This window comes from Panicum hallii, chromosome 2, assembly GCF_002211085.1.
Source record: "Panicum hallii strain FIL2 chromosome 2, PHallii_v3.1, whole genome shotgun sequence".
NCBI lineage: Eukaryota > Viridiplantae > Streptophyta > Magnoliopsida > Poales > Poaceae > Panicum > Panicum hallii.
In genome coordinates, this window is record NC_038043.1 from 1,975,399 (window position 1) to 1,994,939 (window position 19,541).

At 44.4% G+C, this 19,541-nt stretch overlaps 2 protein-coding genes across 2 annotated transcripts; both read left to right on the forward strand.

Moving 5' to 3' along the window:
• The first annotated feature begins 10,162 nt into the window (after nt 1–10,162).
• LOC112882893 (zinc finger protein 4-like) lies at nt 10,163–11,471 on the forward strand. The gene is made up of 2 exons (XM_025948086.1): nt 10,163–10,696; nt 10,757–11,471. Exons 1-2 carry the CDS (start codon nt 10,370–10,372, stop codon nt 10,892–10,894), a joined length of 465 nt encoding a protein of 154 aa, XP_025803871.1. The 5' UTR covers nt 10,163–10,369; the 3' UTR covers nt 10,895–11,471.
• Nucleotides 11,472–17,300: 5,829 nt separating this feature from the next.
• LOC112882511 lies at nt 17,301–18,471 on the forward strand. Its single transcript, XM_025947585.1, has one exon. It carries the CDS (start codon nt 17,535–17,537, stop codon nt 18,162–18,164), a length of 630 nt encoding a protein of 209 aa, XP_025803370.1. The 5' UTR covers nt 17,301–17,534; the 3' UTR covers nt 18,165–18,471.
• Nucleotides 18,472–19,541: the final 1,070 nt, after the last annotated feature.

The following is a 19,541-nucleotide window of genomic DNA, read 5'->3' on the forward strand; positions in this document are numbered from 1 at the left end:
TCTTTACTTGCTAGTGTGCTCTCTTGACTTTGCTAGTGTGATTTTATCCAGACAATATGAGCATGTTAGTGTGTTTACCTATCTAAGATTTTAATACTAGTGTAATCTAAATGATAGTTTCAAATTTATAGATTGGGCAAATACTAGTTAATTTATAGATTGGGTAAATACTAGTTATAAATTAAGGACCTGATAGAATTTGAAAAAGTCGCAATTGAACCTTCTCTTGGACCAGGATCCTTTCACCGCCTGGCGTTTTTAGCCCGACGGCGACCGGACTGGACCGAGCCACCGAGGTAGGGTAGGCGGCAGCTTGCCAGCCACCGTTGCCGCCACCGCACCGCGGCCGCGGCCCACCGTCGGCGAGGGATCGCAAATCGCGACCACCACCTCTTTTCCTGCTACGAAAGCTCGCACAGGAGCCTTGCTTGTGGCGGATACTAGCTCATTGCGAGCAAGGCCGGCGTCCCGTCTCTCGTTTCCCCCCGTCTCCGTCGGACCACATGCATGGTTGGTCACTACTCACAAGAAGCACCGCGTGCTGCCGGGGGACGCGTGTCGACGCGCCAGAACGTGTATCGGTTCGCTTTTCCTTGTTAGGGTGAATGGATGCAAAGGAAGAGAATACTTATATATGTCGTTGACTCGGATACGTGAAAAACGATGCGATGCTTTTTAAAGAGTTGATAATAAATAAACTGTAAAAAAAGTAGCGAAGGCATACCAAGTACAAATCGATGATCAAGTCAGAACGATACAATAGTACATCATCAATGTTGTTGCAGCACACCAACAGTCTTTATTTAAAAGTGCATGGCATTTTCACAAATCTCGCAACAATTTTTTTAAAAAAGATTGCAACAGCCTTTTGAACCTAGTTCAACAACTTTTCAAAATCGCGCTAAGATGTTGTAGCAATCTCCAACAATGGAGCTTTACATGTCTTCTTCACGCGACTTGTGAGTTATGGTGCCGCCGTCCTTCCCTTTCTATAAATAGTAGAGTGGCTCATCCATCCGCTCACAGCGCAGCTCTCCTCCTCCACTTGGGGGTGTTTGGTTGGCTTATTTTAAACTTTATTACATTAAATATTTTAATACCAATTATAAAGATTAAATATAAACTAATTATAAAATTAACTGCATAAGTCTAAGACTTATTCACGAGACGAATCCATTAAATCTAATTAATCCATAATTAGCACAAATTTACTACACATCACGGACTAATTAGGTTTAATAGATTCGTCTCGCGAATAAGCCTAGGGGTTATGGAATTTATTTTATCATTAGTCTATATTTAATACTTCTAATTAGTATAAACATCCGATGTGACGGGGCTTAAAATAAACCCAGGGGAACCAAACATAGTAATCCCATAACTTGCATTAGCGGAATGCTAGTAAGGTCCTGCTTGATTTCGAACGGCTAAAGTTTAGCATGTGACATCGAAAAGAATTTTACTATTTTAGGAGTATTAAATAATTTTTTTACAAAATTTTTTCTACAGATGGATGCTAATTCATGATACGAATTTAATGAGTTTAAGGGGGGTGTTTGGTTCCTAAGCACTAAACTTTAGCCCTGTCATATCAAAAATAATCTTATCATTTAGGAGCATTAAATAAAGTATAATTATAAAACTAGTTGCAGAACTCTTAGGCTAATTCGCGAGATAAATCTAATAAGATATATCAATCTATGATTAGCGAATGATTGATGTAGCATCACCGTTGCAAATTATAGATTAATTAGATTTATTAAATTCGTCTCACGAATTAGTACCGAAAAAAGTTTTTAGATAAATTTTATTTAATTCTCCTACATGATAAGATTCTTATATTAATATGATAGAGTTAAAGTTTAGCCTTGGAACCAAATAGGACCTATCTCCTATCCTTATTAGTTCTATCTACTGGCAAACAATCAATCCTTTTATGGAGTAGCAGCTGTAGATCGAATCGTCGATAGGACCGCCTGCAGATACATGTCTGCATGGAGTCCTCCAGACGTGCTCCACCTTCTCCGGATGCACGCCGCGGCGGCGGCGGCGGCGGCGTGGAGGACGACGGCAGCAGCGGCGCGCGGCTGTTCCCGTGCCTGTTCTGCAGCAAGACGTTCCTCAAGTCGCAGGCGCTAGGCGGACACCAGAACGCGCACAAGAAGAAGCGCGTCGCCGGCAGCGGCTGGAACGCCTTCGGCGCCTCCTACGCCGCCGCGGTGGAGCTGGACGCGCTCGCGGCCGCCGGCAGCGCGCTGCCTGCCACGTCGTCGGTGTTCGTGGCGGGCGCCCATGGCCAGATCTGCGGCGGGGCTGCCGCGGGCGGCGCAAGGGCTGGGGAGGCGCACAGGGACGCCGCCGCTGCCGTGGCGCTGCGGCGCTTGGAGCTGGAGTGGTGGACGACCGGCCACCACGTGCCGCCCCTGCACGGAGGCACCGAGCACGACGGCAGCAGGGACGGGTTGATGGGCCACGTGCTGAACTGGAGCAGGGGCACGCAGCGAGACGGCACCGCGGCGCCGAAGGAGACCACGACGGCCCCTCTGGCGGCGGCGGCGGCGGCGGCGGCGGGAGGAGCCCGACCTCGAGCTGAGGCTCTGGCCAGCTTCTTCACGACCGTGAGCTAGCTAGCGTTCTTCGTGTGGCGTGCCTGCTGCTCAGTCATCGTCTTGTACGGTTGCCTACCGTCGTCGAGTGTAGTTTTGCTTGCTTGTGTTGGGTGTTGGATGGCAATCATGCATGTACCATCCTCGATACTGTATCCTATGGATTGCTTCCCGCAGAAGAAGAAAGTGTGGTTTGTTGTTGTCGCAAAGAAGAAGAAAATAAACATCCTCGTTTGATTTTCCCATAACAAAATGCGGCAAATAAAGCTAGCTCTTGCCATCCGTTTAAAAGAAGAACATTGAAGAAGAGTTGCTAGCAATCCCCTGTTGCTCCAACTCCCAGTGGATGCCAGTAACTTGGAGCTGAAGCTGAAGCGGAACCTGACTCGTCATCAGGGCCACGCTCCGCACATCAAGCATAGATTCTGTTTGGATGGTCTAAATCAAGAGAGGACTAAAAATTAGTCCGATTTGTCATTTGTGATAATGGGCTAAATATGGACTAATTCAAAACTAATCAAGGCTAATGGAGTGTAACGATCAATTAGCTATTATATGAGTAATTAGTTTAAAATCAGTCCATATCTAATCCTGATTAGTCCGTACAGGATTAGAATTAGTTCCGGATCCAAGCCGCGCTGACTCTTCCAACAAGCAGCTACTAGAAGATCCAGCTAGTAGGCTTACAAGAAGAACTAGCTGGTTAGCTGTTTCATTGGTGACGACTTTTCTTCCATGCATGGTGCCTAGATTGGATTGGGGATCGGACAAGCATGCACGTCCACTTCCAGGACGGTGGCGTCACGTGGCCACGCACAGCGCGTGACAGCAGCAGTGCTGCTGCTTAGCAAGGGGACCAGACGTAACCTGCCTACTCTGTTGGATTATTCCATTCCTGACGACCGACGTACGCTACGAGGCCGTTTGGCCTCCTATAACAGCAGTAGTACTGTGGTGCTATCAGAGGAGCCACACAATTTGTTTGCAGCTCCTCTCCGGCAGATGTGGGAGGGAAGAGAAAGAAAAGAGAATTCTTGCTACAGTGAAGCTACAGCACATGCAGATTTATTGCAACGCTTTTCGTTTAATTTGCTTGTGGTAACTGTATGTAGGGTCAAACGAACTGATGTATGTCCGATGACGCCATGGAGTATAAATAAAAAAAGGATATTTTCCCTAAGCGTATGCACCCACGAGGCAAATGCTCTGGCTTCGCCGCTGTTTACGAGCTATTGTTGTACCATACGAGTCTCCTATAAGGCACCGTGGTTTACACAGAATCAGGCCGCGAGATTGTCTTCCATCGTTCGTCGGAGAAAACAAGATGGTGGTTGTCGCGATCGCATTGCGAGCCGGCAGAGCCCATGGGGGTTCAGGTGGTGTTGTCTGCTATATATGCATGGTGCGGTCCTAATTAACCAAAAATGTGTGAATTATGTTGTCCGGCTTCGACGCTCGATTCCTGTCCTAGCCTGTACACAGTTGCACACACATACTGGTGCTTCTTGGCTGCTAGCTAGTTAGTGCAGTTTGCATGTGTAAAGGTAGTGGCCCGGCATGGCATCTCTTTTCCGAGCAAATCAAGCACCAGAGGGTCGAGATGCCGCCTGTGATGGGGACACCCTTCAGGCATTTAGTTTTGTGGTTGAAGACAGGCAAAAGATCTATATTTTTCTTTCAGTGTACGACTTTTAAGAAAGATTTGCTTGTTGGTACATGCACTACAGGTTCTCAGTGACGAAGATTTGCTTGGTGGTACATGCACTAGGTTCTCATCAGTGATGAAATGCTTGTGATGATTGAGGGTACCCCCGTTTGGTTCACTACTTATGAGATCAATTGTATTTAGCAACAAGTTGTTTTTTGACCTTCCAACTGTCGCAGGAATATGGATGATATGGCCCTCAAACTTCAAAACTGAATATATATGGCATTCTGCCGATAGTTTTCTTAGATAATGGAGAAAGTTCCAGGTTCAAACCTCTCCAGAGAGGGGCATTTCGCCGATAGTTTTTCTAGATAATGGACAAAGTTCCGGCTTCAAACCCCTCCAGAGAGAGGCATTCGACCTATAGTTGATGGTAAAAAGTGGTCTCACTCCATTTATTTGTGCCATCATACGACCGATTGTTTCTCATACGAAATAATGTGCAGCTAATACACAAACCGGGCATCTCCCATGGATCAGCATAGTTTACAAGTGCCAGAACTCCATCAGAGATGAGCACATTTCCCGCCATGGATAACAAAGCATTATCTAATACGAGCATTTTATTAGAGTGACGATAAGGAAAATCAATGTAGAGATCAACCTGTATGAGTTCATCAATCTTAAAATTTGCCAGTCCAATCTTTCATATATAGGCATTTCATAGGTGTGACTGTGTGAGTGCATGCGGTGGTGATACCGTGTCTGAGAGCGTTTGCATTTGAACTCTGTTTGTTTTTTTTTTAAAAAAAGCCCATGTTAGTGTAGAGAATGGAAAATTTTGGTTCCTTGCTCCTAAGTTTGGAAATAATAAGCTAGCGCGCATCTACTTTGCACATCTTCTAATTGATATCAATGTATCGGAAGCAATTCTAATAATTAGAGACTTTAATTTGTCCTTGAAGAGTCCCTATGACTAAGATCAAACAGATGATTTTGTCTCATATGCACGTCCCCATATCGCTTTATTGTGTGTGGAAACATGCCCGGCCACCACCTGAACAGTTGGACGATTCATCCGTCGTCTAGTGTGCCATGCCGCTCTGGATCGATTGAATCCCACCCAAATATTATTCCAAATAAACCAGTCAAAATATCGCATGGTGTGGTTCTCCCACTATCCACGTCAGATTTGATGGTATTGTGGCTGGAATTTTTCGCAAGATTATAAAGAACCTGCTGATCAGGGCGCATATATTCCTCTGATTGTGTCAGGCAAGTTAGAGCATTGTTCAGTTACATCCCAATAAGGCCTTGTGCATGGAGTGCTCATCATCACCTAGAGCTCCACCACGGCCGCCGCCGCCGGCGGCGGCGGACCTGTCGCTGTCGTTGGCAACGGCGACCGGCGGCAGCAACAACGCCGGGGACGTGGGCGGTACGAACGTTCGCCTGTACCCCTGCCTTTTCTGCGACAAGACGTTCCTCAAGTCGCAGGCGCTCGGCGGCCACCAGAACGCGCATAAGGAGGAGCGAAGCACCAGCTGGAACCCCGACGTCTACGGCAACGACGCCGCCGCCGCCGCGGAGCGCTTTTGGTTCGTCGGGAGTGCCGGCGGCGTTGCCACCATGTCCATTCCCACGCTGTCCCACCGCGGTGGCCACGACCACGATGAAGACCCAACCTTTCGGGCGCAAATGCAGCGACGGCGCGCCATGCTTTTTGCCCCGGTGAGCATCCGGCGGGAGATGAGCGCGGGGGCTGAGGGCACCCCCGCTGGCTGCGATGGCACGATCGACATGCTCAACTGGCTCAGGGCATCCGTTGCGCCTGCCAGCCCGGGCAGTGCGGCGGCCGCCACGGCAGCTTGCGCCGGCGAGGATCTCGACCTCGAGCTTATACTCTAGAGGTCTGCATCTATGTCACCGAGGAGCAGGGCAGCCAGGCACCACGGTGCCACTGCCACCCTATGATTTGCAGCTTGCATTGGCTGTTCAGTTCAGGTATACTTGTCGCCACACATGCTATGTACCTAGCCGAAGCTAGCCTCTGTTTTCAGGTCTTTTTTATCGGCTGTTGCAGGTTTTTTAGCTGTACTATATTTTAAGAAGTTTAAAATAAATTCCCTGGTTTGCAATACGACAGAGAATAGTGTGTAGATAAAACCCGGTCAGTTCTCTTCTTCTTTTTAATACATACCGGACGCATGTCCGGGAAAATATAGTGTGCACATACATGTTTAACTGATTTTCATATGTAGAGTTGTATTTATTGCTACCTCCATCCAGAACGAATGAAATTCTAAATTTGAACTAGATCAAACATCCTTTAGTTTAACTTATTTTATAGAAAATATTATTAATGTTTATGACTCCAAATAGATATATTATGAAAATATATTTCGATAAATCTAACTATAATTATTTTATACCATAAACAATATTATCTTTTATATATATAGTTAAAACTGAGATTGTTTGATTTGGCAAGAAGCTTGAATTCTATTCTTTTTTGGAACGCGAAGGGAGTATGTTTCAAATAAGCGAGAATATTTATTTAACTACAGGAGAATGTATGCACGAAACAAATAAGATTACTGTATCAATTTACGCTAGCGTAAGAGCCTAGTTTCAAAAGGAGGTTGTCTAGAAGTTTATGATGAGGTCTAAACTCTAAAGGCTAGATTAGTTAGAAGAGTGTTTATGAGAGAATTTACGCACAAAATAGATCCTGGAAGCGGCCTCTAAAATCCCACCCACCATATTCAGTGACATCATCATCTATTGTTCCACACACAGAGATGTCTGTGATTAAGTGTTCCAAACCAACAACGGCCATTAAGAGCGCCAATCAAATCAAGAGTTGGACAATGATCAGGACCTGGCTGCTTTAGTGAGGAGTAAGGACTTTCACTTCCATATCTAATTTGTCCTAAAATCCTAAAAAATTCTTGTATTTATTAGGACCGAGGAAGTATTTTGGAGTAATTAATCAACAATAATGATAACATGGGTATGTAGTAAAAATGCACCGGTCAAGTCGCATTTCTTTCCTGCTAGGTCTCATAACTTTTTTTTCAAACAAATGTTTCCGGTGTTGTGAATATTATTTTGGGCGGTGTCTATTTTCTTTAGTGATTTATATCCTCATTTCCTTTTGTCTGATATTACATGTTTAAGCGGCATGCCGTATTTAGATACGATATATCTCCGTTGGACTTTGTACTTATTAGGCGTGTCGGCATACACACCTCTATGGATCGGATCACCAGACAATTATTATTTGTATGTTTTCCATGAAACCTACGTCTTGGACGAATCATATGTCGATATGATGAACAATGCACGTCAAATCAGTCTGCACATATTATTGGTTATGCTGATCGCCCTTTGTTTGCTCTCCGCCCCCCCCTCCCCCCCCCCCCCCTCCTCAGTAGACAGCACCACTTGAGGACAAGTCATGGGACTCATGGGTGCATCACCACAGTATCTTCTTCATTGAATGTATACAATCAGTACTCAGTATTTCGATCACCGGCCAGTAATTTTACACCTCGCTTCTCCGTAGTTTGATGGCTAACACTTAGAGACAAGAATTTAGACCGGTTCGAGCAACCACCCTACGTCAAGTATGGGTGGTGTGCTTCGTGTTTCTTGAGTTCGAGTGTTGGTGCTTACAACGGGGCGCTTGTAAGCGGTGTGCGTATGTGAGTGTAAAAGTGTTCAGAGAGAGAAAGAAGGTCCAGCTCCGCCTCATATAGTCTGGTGGGCTGGGCTACAATGCAAGAGAAGGGGTGTCTCATCCCCAGGGTCGGCTCCCCGGTGAGGAGGTCGGGACTCGGGAGCCCTACACGTGTCTGTTTAGACCCCCCCCCCCCCCCCCGGTTCGATGTGCGTCCTCATATCCCGAAGCCGAGTCATGTTCACCCATTCCGCGACGCCACCTGACGTGGCCATGGTCTTGTCCGCTATACCCGTGGCAAGGTATGGCGTCATGGTACTTTTGTCACGGAGCGCCGGGAGCAGACTTCTTTCTTGTTAACAGGATTGACCTCTCTCACTGGTGTCTGGAGCTGGGTGTCCCATCCCTTGTCGAGATGTATGTGGTGGGGCCCTCTAGCTTGGTGCGCCCACCTCACCCTACGCCCGGTTGCGGAAGGTGACCGCGTATGGCCCTTCCCATCAATTTGACGGGAGTGGTGCAGCCGGCGTGCCAATGGGTCCACAGCGTAATGATGACCAGGGATGCCAATCGGTCGTTTTTGGCAAATCTAGATATATAGATTTTGCTATACATCTATATATACATTGTGTCTAGATACATAGCAAAATTTAGTTATTTAAATTTATCAAAATAATTTATAATTTAAAATTGAGGGAGTAGGTAGTATCTAACTAACACCTATCCTTCTCGGCCTACGAGCTGAAATGCTTCTGCTTTATCCTTTTTCTTTCTCTTGGTGCATGATCCTCTAGTATAAATTCCTCTGTGCTAGCACGCACATCCAAAAAGTATTTCCAGGTGCTGCTATTCCAATTGATTTCGCTATGGCCCATTTGAAACCTTGGAATTAAATTTTATTTTAATAATCATAATTTAGACACAAATCTATTAAGCTAGTATGATTATATACAGAATATATTTGTATACTATTGCTGGCCATATGAGGGAGATAGTTATGTGCTATATTTCTACTATAGAGGAGTGAGTCAAAAAGTGCGCTATAAGTTACGGAATAGAAACATAGCTTGGTGGTGTATAGAATCAATTTTCATCTTCCATCCTATGAATTTAGGATAGGGTTATATCTAAACTTTGAAAAGTGGTTGGAAAGTGATGGGATATCAAATTCTAACCCAAATAGCCTAGTTTATTAAGTAGATTTTAATTTTTCTAAAATGAGAAGATCCAAGCAGCCCTAAGGGGCCGTTTGCATTCATAGAATTAGGCTGATTAGAATATGTCTGACAAGAATTAAGTTTGATCTTGGGGGTGCTCCATCATGTCTGTCGTTAGCTTACTAAAAAGCACTAACTAGAGGAGTGAGGGCAGTCTAATTCTTCATGTTTAATTTTGATTATTTAGTGACCTATATTTTGTTTCGGATTTTGAATTATGGATTCGAAATGTTGTTAAATTGTGTGTGGTAGGATAAAAAAAGTAGGGAAGAGTCGAAAGAAAAAGAAAATATTGGGGACATGTGGAATACTCATCACTGTTGATCTTTTTCATCCATCGCTATTGATTTTTTTATATATTGTTATTCCAGTGGCGTAAGGAGCGAATCGCCCAAAATCGACAGTGAAGGTGGCCGGGGAAGAGGTAGTAGTTGCTAGTTGACCAAAGTGACAAAAGCAGTGCTAACAAAGGATGATTCAGCTGGTCACTTGTGAAACCAGTCCACCTATATGCATGTTCGAGTCTCTGACTATGGTCTCCTTTGGTTGTTCATATGGGTAGGGTGTGTATGTGTACGTTTATAGATGCATGTTTGTGAGGCTCCGCTGCTGGCTTCCTCCGTTCATTTACTTAACCATGACCGGTGACTGAAATCTTTGCTGCCTGTACACCTGTTGTTGATCATACATCATGCAATCAAAGCTAGACTGGCTAGATTTATTTAGACTGCTGGCCAGCGGTGGCTCCGATCGGAACCCTGTTGATGCTGCCATGGCGCTTTCATGCGGACGGCGACAGAACGGACCACCGGCGAGCGCGGAACCACAGCCCTAGTGGCACCAGAAATAATAGCACAGGAATCGAATCGACCGGGTGAATAAACTAAAGTTAAATGGCGATGAATCGAGGACGACGACGACAACGACGATGGATGCCCATGGTTAAAGCGACAGGCAACAGCTGCACACCTGCGGCGTCGGTTTCCGGCGAGTCTTAAAGTTCACTGGCTAGCAATGCAACCTCCAACAATGGAAGTGCCAAGTTGTTGTGAGCTGCGATGACTATTAACTTTCTATACAAAATAGTGGAGTGGCTCATCCATCCGGGGTCACAGGCACAGCGCCCTTCCCCTCCTCTGCTCCACTTGGAGTAGTACGTGCTAGCCAGGTCTGATTCCCATCCAAATATAGCGAATCCACGGTTTCCATTAGCAGGATGGAGTCCTCTCGCGGTGCTCCACCTTGTTCTGACGACACAAGCGGCGGCGGCGCGCGGCTGTTCCCGTGCCTCTTCTGCTGCAAGACGTTCCTCAAGTCGCAGGCGCTGGGCGGGCACCAGAACGCGCACAAGAAGGAGCGCGTCGCCGGCAGCGGCTGGAACACCTGCGGCACCTCCTACGCCGCCGCGCTCGAGCTCGCGGCCGGCAGCGTGCTGCCTGCTGCCACGTCGTCAATGTTCGTGGCAGGCGCCCCGCACTGCGGCGGGGCGGTCGCAATTATTGGCGCCGGGGCTGGGGAGGCGTCGTCTTACAGGGCCGCCACTGCCGCGGCGCTGCGCTGGGAGCTGGAGAGGTGGACTGGCGGCGGCCACGCGCCGCCAGCGGCCCTGCACGGCAGCGCCGGCCTGATCGATGAGACGCTCAACTGGACAAGGGGCACGCAAACGTCCGCCGCGGCCCGCAAGGCGACGACGGACACCCCCGCCGCCGGCGTGGAGCCCGACCTCGAGCTAAGGCTGTAGCTGCTGATTTATTATGTTGTCGAGCATTGGATCTCTCTGGGAGCTCAAGATTATATGTTATCATTATCTGTTTTCTAGCAACGAGCAGGTGTATATCTATGGCGAATATTGGGTGTGGCAAATTAATGAGACGGTGGTTGATCGATCAAGACCTCACCAAATCATTGTTTGGGCCACAAGCAGCTCGACCTAAAGCGCGCATACTACAACTACGCTCTTTTGCGGACAACACTCACATGCTGTCACCATGCACCACAACCTGGCAGTTCGTACGGACGGAGAAGAGGTCACAGCACCAATTGCTATTTTGCTACATTATTGACAAGAAATCTTGCTTATTTGGACCCGGTGAGAGATAGTGGGGGACTGGGGCGGCGTGGGGGTGTTGGGTGGGGACTGGTGGTAGAGAGAAGGGAAAGAGAGACGAGGGAGGGAGGGTAGGAGATATAGAGATGCCACCAATTGATTTGTTTCCTTTATGAGAGTGAATTTTGGGTCTAAATATTGTGTCAATTTGTGTTCTTCGTGTTCTTGGTTGTTCCTATGTTGACCTCTTATATCTCGGTTATTGATTTTACCGCGATGAACGCCTCTCATTGATTCAAATCTTAGTATTAATCTGGGATCCGGAGGGTTTGGTGTTTACATGCTTTTAAATTGATTGCACTATGGCATCAGTCGTCTGTTTTCGTATTTGCTTTTATTAGATCATATCAGTCACAGTGATTATATTTTGCTCCCTAAATGATCAATTTAAAAGATTAGTGCCTCATCATCTTAGGACGATCCTTTTCGTGTAAAGGTGGCGGTTGCAGAGCCGGCAGGCTCCAAGGAGTTCAGCTGATGTTGTCTGCTATATATGGCGCCTCACAGTGATTATATATATAGTTTTGTGTGTATATTATTGGTGTTTTGTTGGCTGCTAGTGCAGCTTCCACATCTAAAAAGTAGAGGGCCGGAGGCATCTCTTTTATTTCCGGGCAAATCAAACACCAGAGGTCGCGATCAAGATGCTGCCAGCGTATCATGAGGACGAACTGCTTTCACCAGCAAGCGGAGCGGGCTTCCGGTTGCAGGTGCTACGTACTGCGTGGCATCTCACACTGCAGAGGACACAATGCAAGTTTCGTATAGGGCATTTCCAACAAGATAAAATTAAATGAGCTCATTATGTATAGGAAGATCCATGTCATTATATTATTTGCACTGCATAGAATTAAGGAGGAGGTTAGTTATTCTGGGAGTGAGTGTGTTGCACTTTTACGACACACCGTGCGTACGTATTGGATCCCGTATGTATGTCCTGCGTGTCGGCATACATACATACATACATACATACATACATACATACATACATACATACATACCCCGACCCTCTAGCTCGATTGGCCAGAAGCCCTTTTCTGTGTGGGTCACTGGTCAATTATTGGATGTTTCCCTGCTTGTCAAAGTAACTGTGTGTGTGTGTGTGTTCTGGGCGAATCACATGCCGATGTGCTCGCTCCATACATACAGCACTAGTAAATCATATCGATCAGTATGCGTATATTATTGGTCGCCTTCTGCTGATCTGCTGGGCCCCTGAGGGCCTTTGTTCATTCGCTCCCTCTTTCATTCCCAGTTAGCGCTAGCTACTTGAGGACAAAATCATGTGGATGCATCAGCTTTCTTCGCTGAATGCTAGCTTTTCCTCATAACTGCTGGAGCTGCCAATATACTGTTAGCTATAGTCTCTGTTGCTTCTGTATCTTTGTCAAACAGAGGAGCTAGAGTGTGTGTGTGTATATATATGTGTGTGTCTAAGTACATACTGTAGACAGATCGACATCAACATGCATTATATTTACTGCAGCATTCTCTCACACACTGCAGGTCGATCGAGTGATCTCGGCCGGTGGCCACTGCCCAGCTGCCACACGCACTGTGGTCTCGAACAGCTCTTCGCTAGCTCTGAAAGAAAACGAGAATAAATCGAAGGAAGAGAGGCCCACAACACTTTGCTTCATCATGTGTGTAGCTAGCTAGCTCTGGCCAGTGCGCTTGTCGTCTTCCTTCTAGCTGTTGGCCAACGGGTGGGGATGTGACTACTTGTGGCTTTGAACCTCTCTCTATATATATCTATTCATTGTAGCTACTCCTACATATATATCTTACAATTATGGTTATGACGTAGAATGTATCCAGCTCTTAAGTTGATGCAGTGCCTGCTTCAACTAGGTCGTATATAGGACTGAAGTTTCGTAGCAGTAAGTAAAGAGAATTGCTTGTTTTGTTGCATTGGTTCACTAGAAAAATGGAGGATTCTAAGGTACACGGCCAAATCGATCGAGATGCAAGCTCACCTAATTGATCGCAGCAAGTGACTCATGGATAGCTCCGATCATGAACGACCAGATCAGGAATCACAATCTGCAAATCTATACATGGCACCGATTGAATGGGCCACTTACTGTTTGCCGTACAATCAGCCAGTGAGGTCCATATATGCATCTTTCAGCCTGCTCCCCTTGTCATTGTAGCTTTTCCATGGCTTCCATCAAGGCCCTGTCGTTCGAGGTGCTCTGCGCATCGGATGCCATGTTGCAATCAATTTAAAAGCATGTTACGGCCTGTTTGGACGAGGGGATTAAATTTTAGTCCCCGTCGCATCGGATGTTTAGATAGCAATTAGGAGTCCTATATTTGTTACGGCCTGTTTGGACGAGGGGATTAAATTTTAGTCCCCGTCGTATCGGATGTTTAGATACCAATTAGGAGTCCTAAATATAGGCTAATTATACAATCAATTGCATAAATGGAGGCTAATTCACGAGACGAATCCATTAAGCCTAATTAGTCCATAATTTGATAATGTTGTGCTACAGTAAACATATGTTAATGATGGATTAATTAGGATTAATAGATTCGTCTCGTGAATTAGCCTCCATTTATGCAATTGGTTTTGTAATTAGCCTTTACTTAATACTTCTAATTGGTGTTCAAACATCCAATGTGACAACGGGACTAAACTTTAGTCCAGTGGATCCAAGCAGACCCTTAACACACCGTCCCTCCGTTCCAGGAAAATAATCTAAATCCAGATTCCAGATTGATTACTACCATGCAAAATAAATGTAACTGTTCATTACTTTTTACAAAAAGTTTTTCAAGCTAGGATATAGGTGGGTTTTAATTTAAGAAGAAACAGACACACCAACTTTAGTTGAAAAAGGCCATAAATCCTAAACCACTGAACCTTAGTGGTAGAATGCACAACCGCATCTGCTATTCCAACCAATTGAGCTAGCAGGTAGTAGATCTGTTCCTTAGCGGTTTCCATTCATAGTGGGAAAATAGGGCGAACATTTTCATACCCGGGGCCACGGGACTGTGTACGTAACGTAGTTTAAAGAGGTTTAAGAGACTAAATCTGTCTTATCTCTTATTTATCTCGTTTATCTTTTATTTATCCCATTTAAATAGGAGATAGAGCTAATCGATACAGAGGGAATCTACTCGAGATATGTTCTGGTACGATTCCTTATCTGGTGTTGGTTAGTATCCTTGTAATCCTGCCCTCTCGGATATATAAGGGAGGATAGAGACCCCTTTCAGAACAAGATCTTCAGATCATTCTACTCCAAAAGCAATACAAACCACCATACAGGACGTAGGGTATTACGCACCTAGCGGCCCGAATCTATCTAAGCTTTATGTTCCTTGCACCTTCAAGTTCCTGATCTCGGTGTCTCCTCACCCAAAACTTACCACCTTGTGCATACCCCTCGGTGGGCAGCCGGTAAAACACCGGCAAACATTAGCTGATGTTTGATGACACCGTTGGGAGGGGGAGGTTGATCCGTGAACAGATCATGACAAGCCGCTCTAATCATTAATCTTAGGAAATAATGAAGTTTACACTATCGAACTATCACAAAAGTCTGATTCACTACTATAAAAAGAATTTTTACGGGCGGGTAAAAATATTTCGCAGCTAAAAATGCAATTTTTAGGGGCGGGTAACGCGTCTGCCCATAAAAATAATTTGTAGAGGCGGGTCATGGCATGACCCACCCCTAGAAATCAATTTTCAGAAAATAAAAAAAAATAAAAAATTGAAAACAGCAAAAAATAAAAGAAAAAAATATTGCAGCCAACTAGCCATCACAAGCCACTGTACTATTGAGTTACAATTTTTATGATGAAATATGCACACTTGCATCATCCGGAGTATGCTATTCTTTTATATTAACCTTGAAATTGATTTGTAGGGCCGGGTGACGCCATCACTCGCCCCTAGAAATCCGTTTCTAAGGGCCTAGAAATTCATTTTTGGGGCGGTGACGCCATTACCCGCCCTTAAAATATTTTTAATTTTATTTTAAAAATTAATTTAAACCTTTTCATATAGCAAAACAAATAAAAAAGTGAAACTTCTACACTATAGTTACTGTGAACTATAAATAAAAAAAATATAAAATATATTTCAGTGTATATAAAGGATAAGATTGTTGAAACCTCAAAGTATGACTTAAGTTATATGAGATACTATATGATCGTAGCCATATGTAGGTTCATAATAATTGTTTGGACCACTAAATGGCTTTAAATAAAAAGTTATCAACTAAAAGTTTTAAGATCTCGTTATTCTCTATAATTTTAATATAAAGTTTGACTTCATCTGGAAACATATGAAAAAATTATAAATTTTTTTATATGGAACCATTTTTAGGGGCGGGTCATGCCATCACCCACCCCTAAAAATACATTTTTAGGGACAGGTGACGCCATCACCCGCCCTTAGAAATGCCACCATTTCCAAGGGCGGGTGGTGGTGTCAGCCGCCCCTAAAATGCTTTTCTAGGGACGGGTCGGATGCTAAAGTAATTGCGCTCTATTTGTAGGAGCGGGTTATCTTTTGACCCGCCTCAGGAAAAAAATAGGGTGTCCCTGCAAATTATTTTCGTAGTAGTGATTTTTAACCTCTAACTACAAAATCGGATAACTGAGGCCATTCAACTGTTGAAACCAGATAAATTTAGGTCTTTCTATGGTTTCAAAAGTGATTTTTCTTTTTTAAAAATTTAAAATATTCAAGTTCAAACTAAAAAATTTATAAATAATTCATTTTAAGTTAAGAAAATACGAAACTGGTGCTGGTATTCTTCTACAAAATGTAGACTATCTATTATCACTCTAATTGTCAGTTATATATTCATATCCAACTTTTTTTTCATGTTTCTAGTATTTGTTTGCTTATAGCTATGCCTATTTTTTTGTACAGATAGAGTAACAACAGATGGGTTACACTTTTAGAAAATTTTTGGTAACAATTTTCATATTTTTCTAATTTTAAAAAATAGTTTTAATTTTCTAGATCTGACTAGAATTTTTTATTTTTTTTGAAAAATACAAAATCAACTTTGAAACCACCAAAGGACCAAATTTGTTAGGTTTCGACAATTGAATATCCCTTGTTATCTGGTTTTATAGTTGAAGGTTGAAAATCTAACATTTATGATACTTCAAGGGTGTAAAGTGGATTTTTCCCTTAATCTTAATTATCTCTCGAAACAAATGAAGATAGCTTACATTTTTTATTATTGTTACTGAAGATATATTGGCAAATTTATGTAATCAAGGTTTGTTATGATCACCCAATTCCTAGAACTTCAAAATTACCATTTAGCATTAAATTAAACCCTTTTTAAGGATAAGAATTATATGAAATCTAAATTTCTCAGCCTCATGATAATCGCACAATCCCTTACTTTTTCTATAAAAATCCGAATGTTATGAGTTGCATGTCAACAAAAACTCGTACAATATTTGGAAGGTGTTCTCGTAGTACTAAATTTTAGCTTATAAGATGGTGTGATTTTCAGATCAACTACCTCGTTCTCCCTCCTCACTCTTTCTCCTTCACCTCCTAAAAACAATTCTCGGTTGAGACAATCTTTGAGGCCGGTTATGTATATATATAAGTGTGCTCCCCCTTCTCCCTTAGAAGGGGAACTAAATAGGCGAGCCATCCATTGCTTTATCTTTGTAGAGCACTACTGGTGAGGTTCTTAATTACTCTACCCACGGGCATGCGGTTAAGGTATTAAAGTACTAGAATGTATTTTTACATTATTAAATAAAAAATAGTCAACACCAAAAACTATAAGAATAATTATTTTCCTGACAACAGATTTTGTCCACTCCATTTTTTCCAATGTTAGTGATACAAGTAGTAGCCCCATGTGCTCGATCAGATGGAAAATAAGGAGTTGAAAATTTCTTTAATGACAAATAAGAAATTGTTCCAATACAGGTTTATTGAAACAAATTAAATAGTTAAAATGAGAGAATATTAATAGTGATGTTCCTCGCCCTATATATGTAGTACTCGATCACCCTTATGGCTTAAGGCCACTTGCATCGGAGCTCCTACCGAAAGGACAGCGTGCCCAATCCATCACTCACTGCGTCTCTCCCATTCGTCGTAGCTTCTCCTCCCATAGCTGGAAACAGAATCCATCGCCGCCATGTCCAAATTGAGCGAAACCAAGCCCGATTGGTCAGGGGTAGGGACTGTCGGACTGGTCACAGCTTAATTTTTTACTCCTACGTACTTCCTGCCTTCCTGGAACAGTTAGCACAGCAGCTTTGCATTAGCATGGAGCAGGAGCCACCATCGCCGCCGCTGCAAGCGTCGGGGTTGCAGCTGTCCCTGGCCCTCGCGCCGGCAGCGGCCGGACGCCGTGAGGAGGTGGATGAGGTGGCGGCGCCGACGGCGTACGTCGCCGGGAAGCAGGTGCGGCTGTTCCCTTGCCTCTACTGCAACAAGAAGTTCCTCAAGTCGCAGGCGCTCGGGGGCCACCAGAACGCGCACAAGAAGGACCGCGCCACCGCCGCCTGGAACCCCCACGTCTACGGCGACGACGACGCATCCGCCGTGGCGGTGCCGCCGGACGCGGTCAACAGAGGTGGCGCAGCGAGATCCGCCGCCGCCGCTGCCTTGTCCGTGACGATCGCCTCGCACGGCGGCCCCGCCGTGGAGCCCCCCGCCGGCGTCAAGGTCGAGATGCCGGACGGCGGCACCCGGCTCTTCGCCGACCACGTGCTGCTCCCGGGTGCGGGGGCAGCCGACCCCTCCGCCGTGGCCGGCGGCCGCGATGGCACGGTGGAAATGCTCAACTGGAGGAGGACCTCCCGCATCTTTTCCCCACCGGAGAATAACACCAACGCCAGCACCGCCGCGCCCTCCAGCTCCGGCGAGGAGCTCGACCTCGAGCTGCGGCTCTAGATCATCCACGACGCGCTTCCTCCGTCCCGGGGAGAGATCCTTTAATTTGACACGCACGCATCTTCTTGGCTGCCCGTATTATTATGTCTGTACCTTGCTTCAATTCATCTTCTCTCCAGTCTTGTCATCCCAATTAAGCTTGGTATGCATGGTTCATCATTATTCTTATTTGCTACGTATCTCAACATCAGGTGTTGTTGACCGGTGATGGTGCATATCTCAACATGTCAGATTAGTATATATGTTATAATATTCCGCCGCTGTGCATCACTTTAAGTACTGATGAGTGTTTGTAGCTTTTCCTGCTTCAGTGGAAGCTCATATTCTATGTTGCTCATATTTCCTGTTGCCGAGAAAAGAAATCATTACAGCGTTGGTTTGTGTGCATGAAAGGTGCATTCTGTATGTTTGGCGTAGGACCAACCTAAAAATTGCTATATTCTACTCCATCCATTTTATGTTATAGGACCCTTTAGCTTTTCTAGATACACCGTACATTATGTATTTAGACACAGAATACATCTACGCGTATAGCAAAATCTATATATAAAAAAGTTAAAAATAACCTATAATTTGGGACGGAGGGAGGAGGATGGAAGTAGTATTTAGTTTTTTTGGATAGTTTGCCAAAAATAGATTTGATCAGGCGTAGATTTTGCATGAATGCTATATTTTTATGTATTTTTGTAAGGCCGATATCTTTTTTCAACAGAGTCTACGGATAATTGAGTAGTATATAGAAATAACTACTCCATGCTTCGGTGGTAGACAAAGTAAAGCCCTCGGGCAAGAGGCTAACAGTATGAAAACGACAGATGAATAACATCGTACTATACAAGGCTGGCATGCACGAACGTAGCATAGCCACAAAGGGTTAAATGCAGTGATTAGTGGCTGGGCTACATGTGACTGTGGTTCAGTAGACAAGGCTACCCGTACGATTGAATGCGACAAGAAAAATAGAGGTGCTCGCTAGGCTCTCCGATCCTATGGAAAGATCTGCTTTGATTAAGGTGAGATGGCTTTGCATCGTGAGCTAGACCATACTTAAAGGGGAGTTTTACATATTCTCATTAAGTAGAGTACCATGTGAGCGTTTTTAATAATGTACCAAAGAGTTAACAAATAGAGAGGTGTAACGAGTCTCATAGGATGAAATACTATATATGCTGTACTAAGACAGCTTATGTTTTGCATGTAGTTTAGAAAATAATAAAAAATATAAAATAATGCATTGTATGAAACTATTTCAGCTACTAACTAATTGACCTTTTGGTTATGTGATATTCTTGAAAACATAAATATGAAATCTCTTGTTGAGAATGATCTTAGAGTAGTCCCAACCCTCCACCTCAGCTGGTTTCTATAGCATTAAGT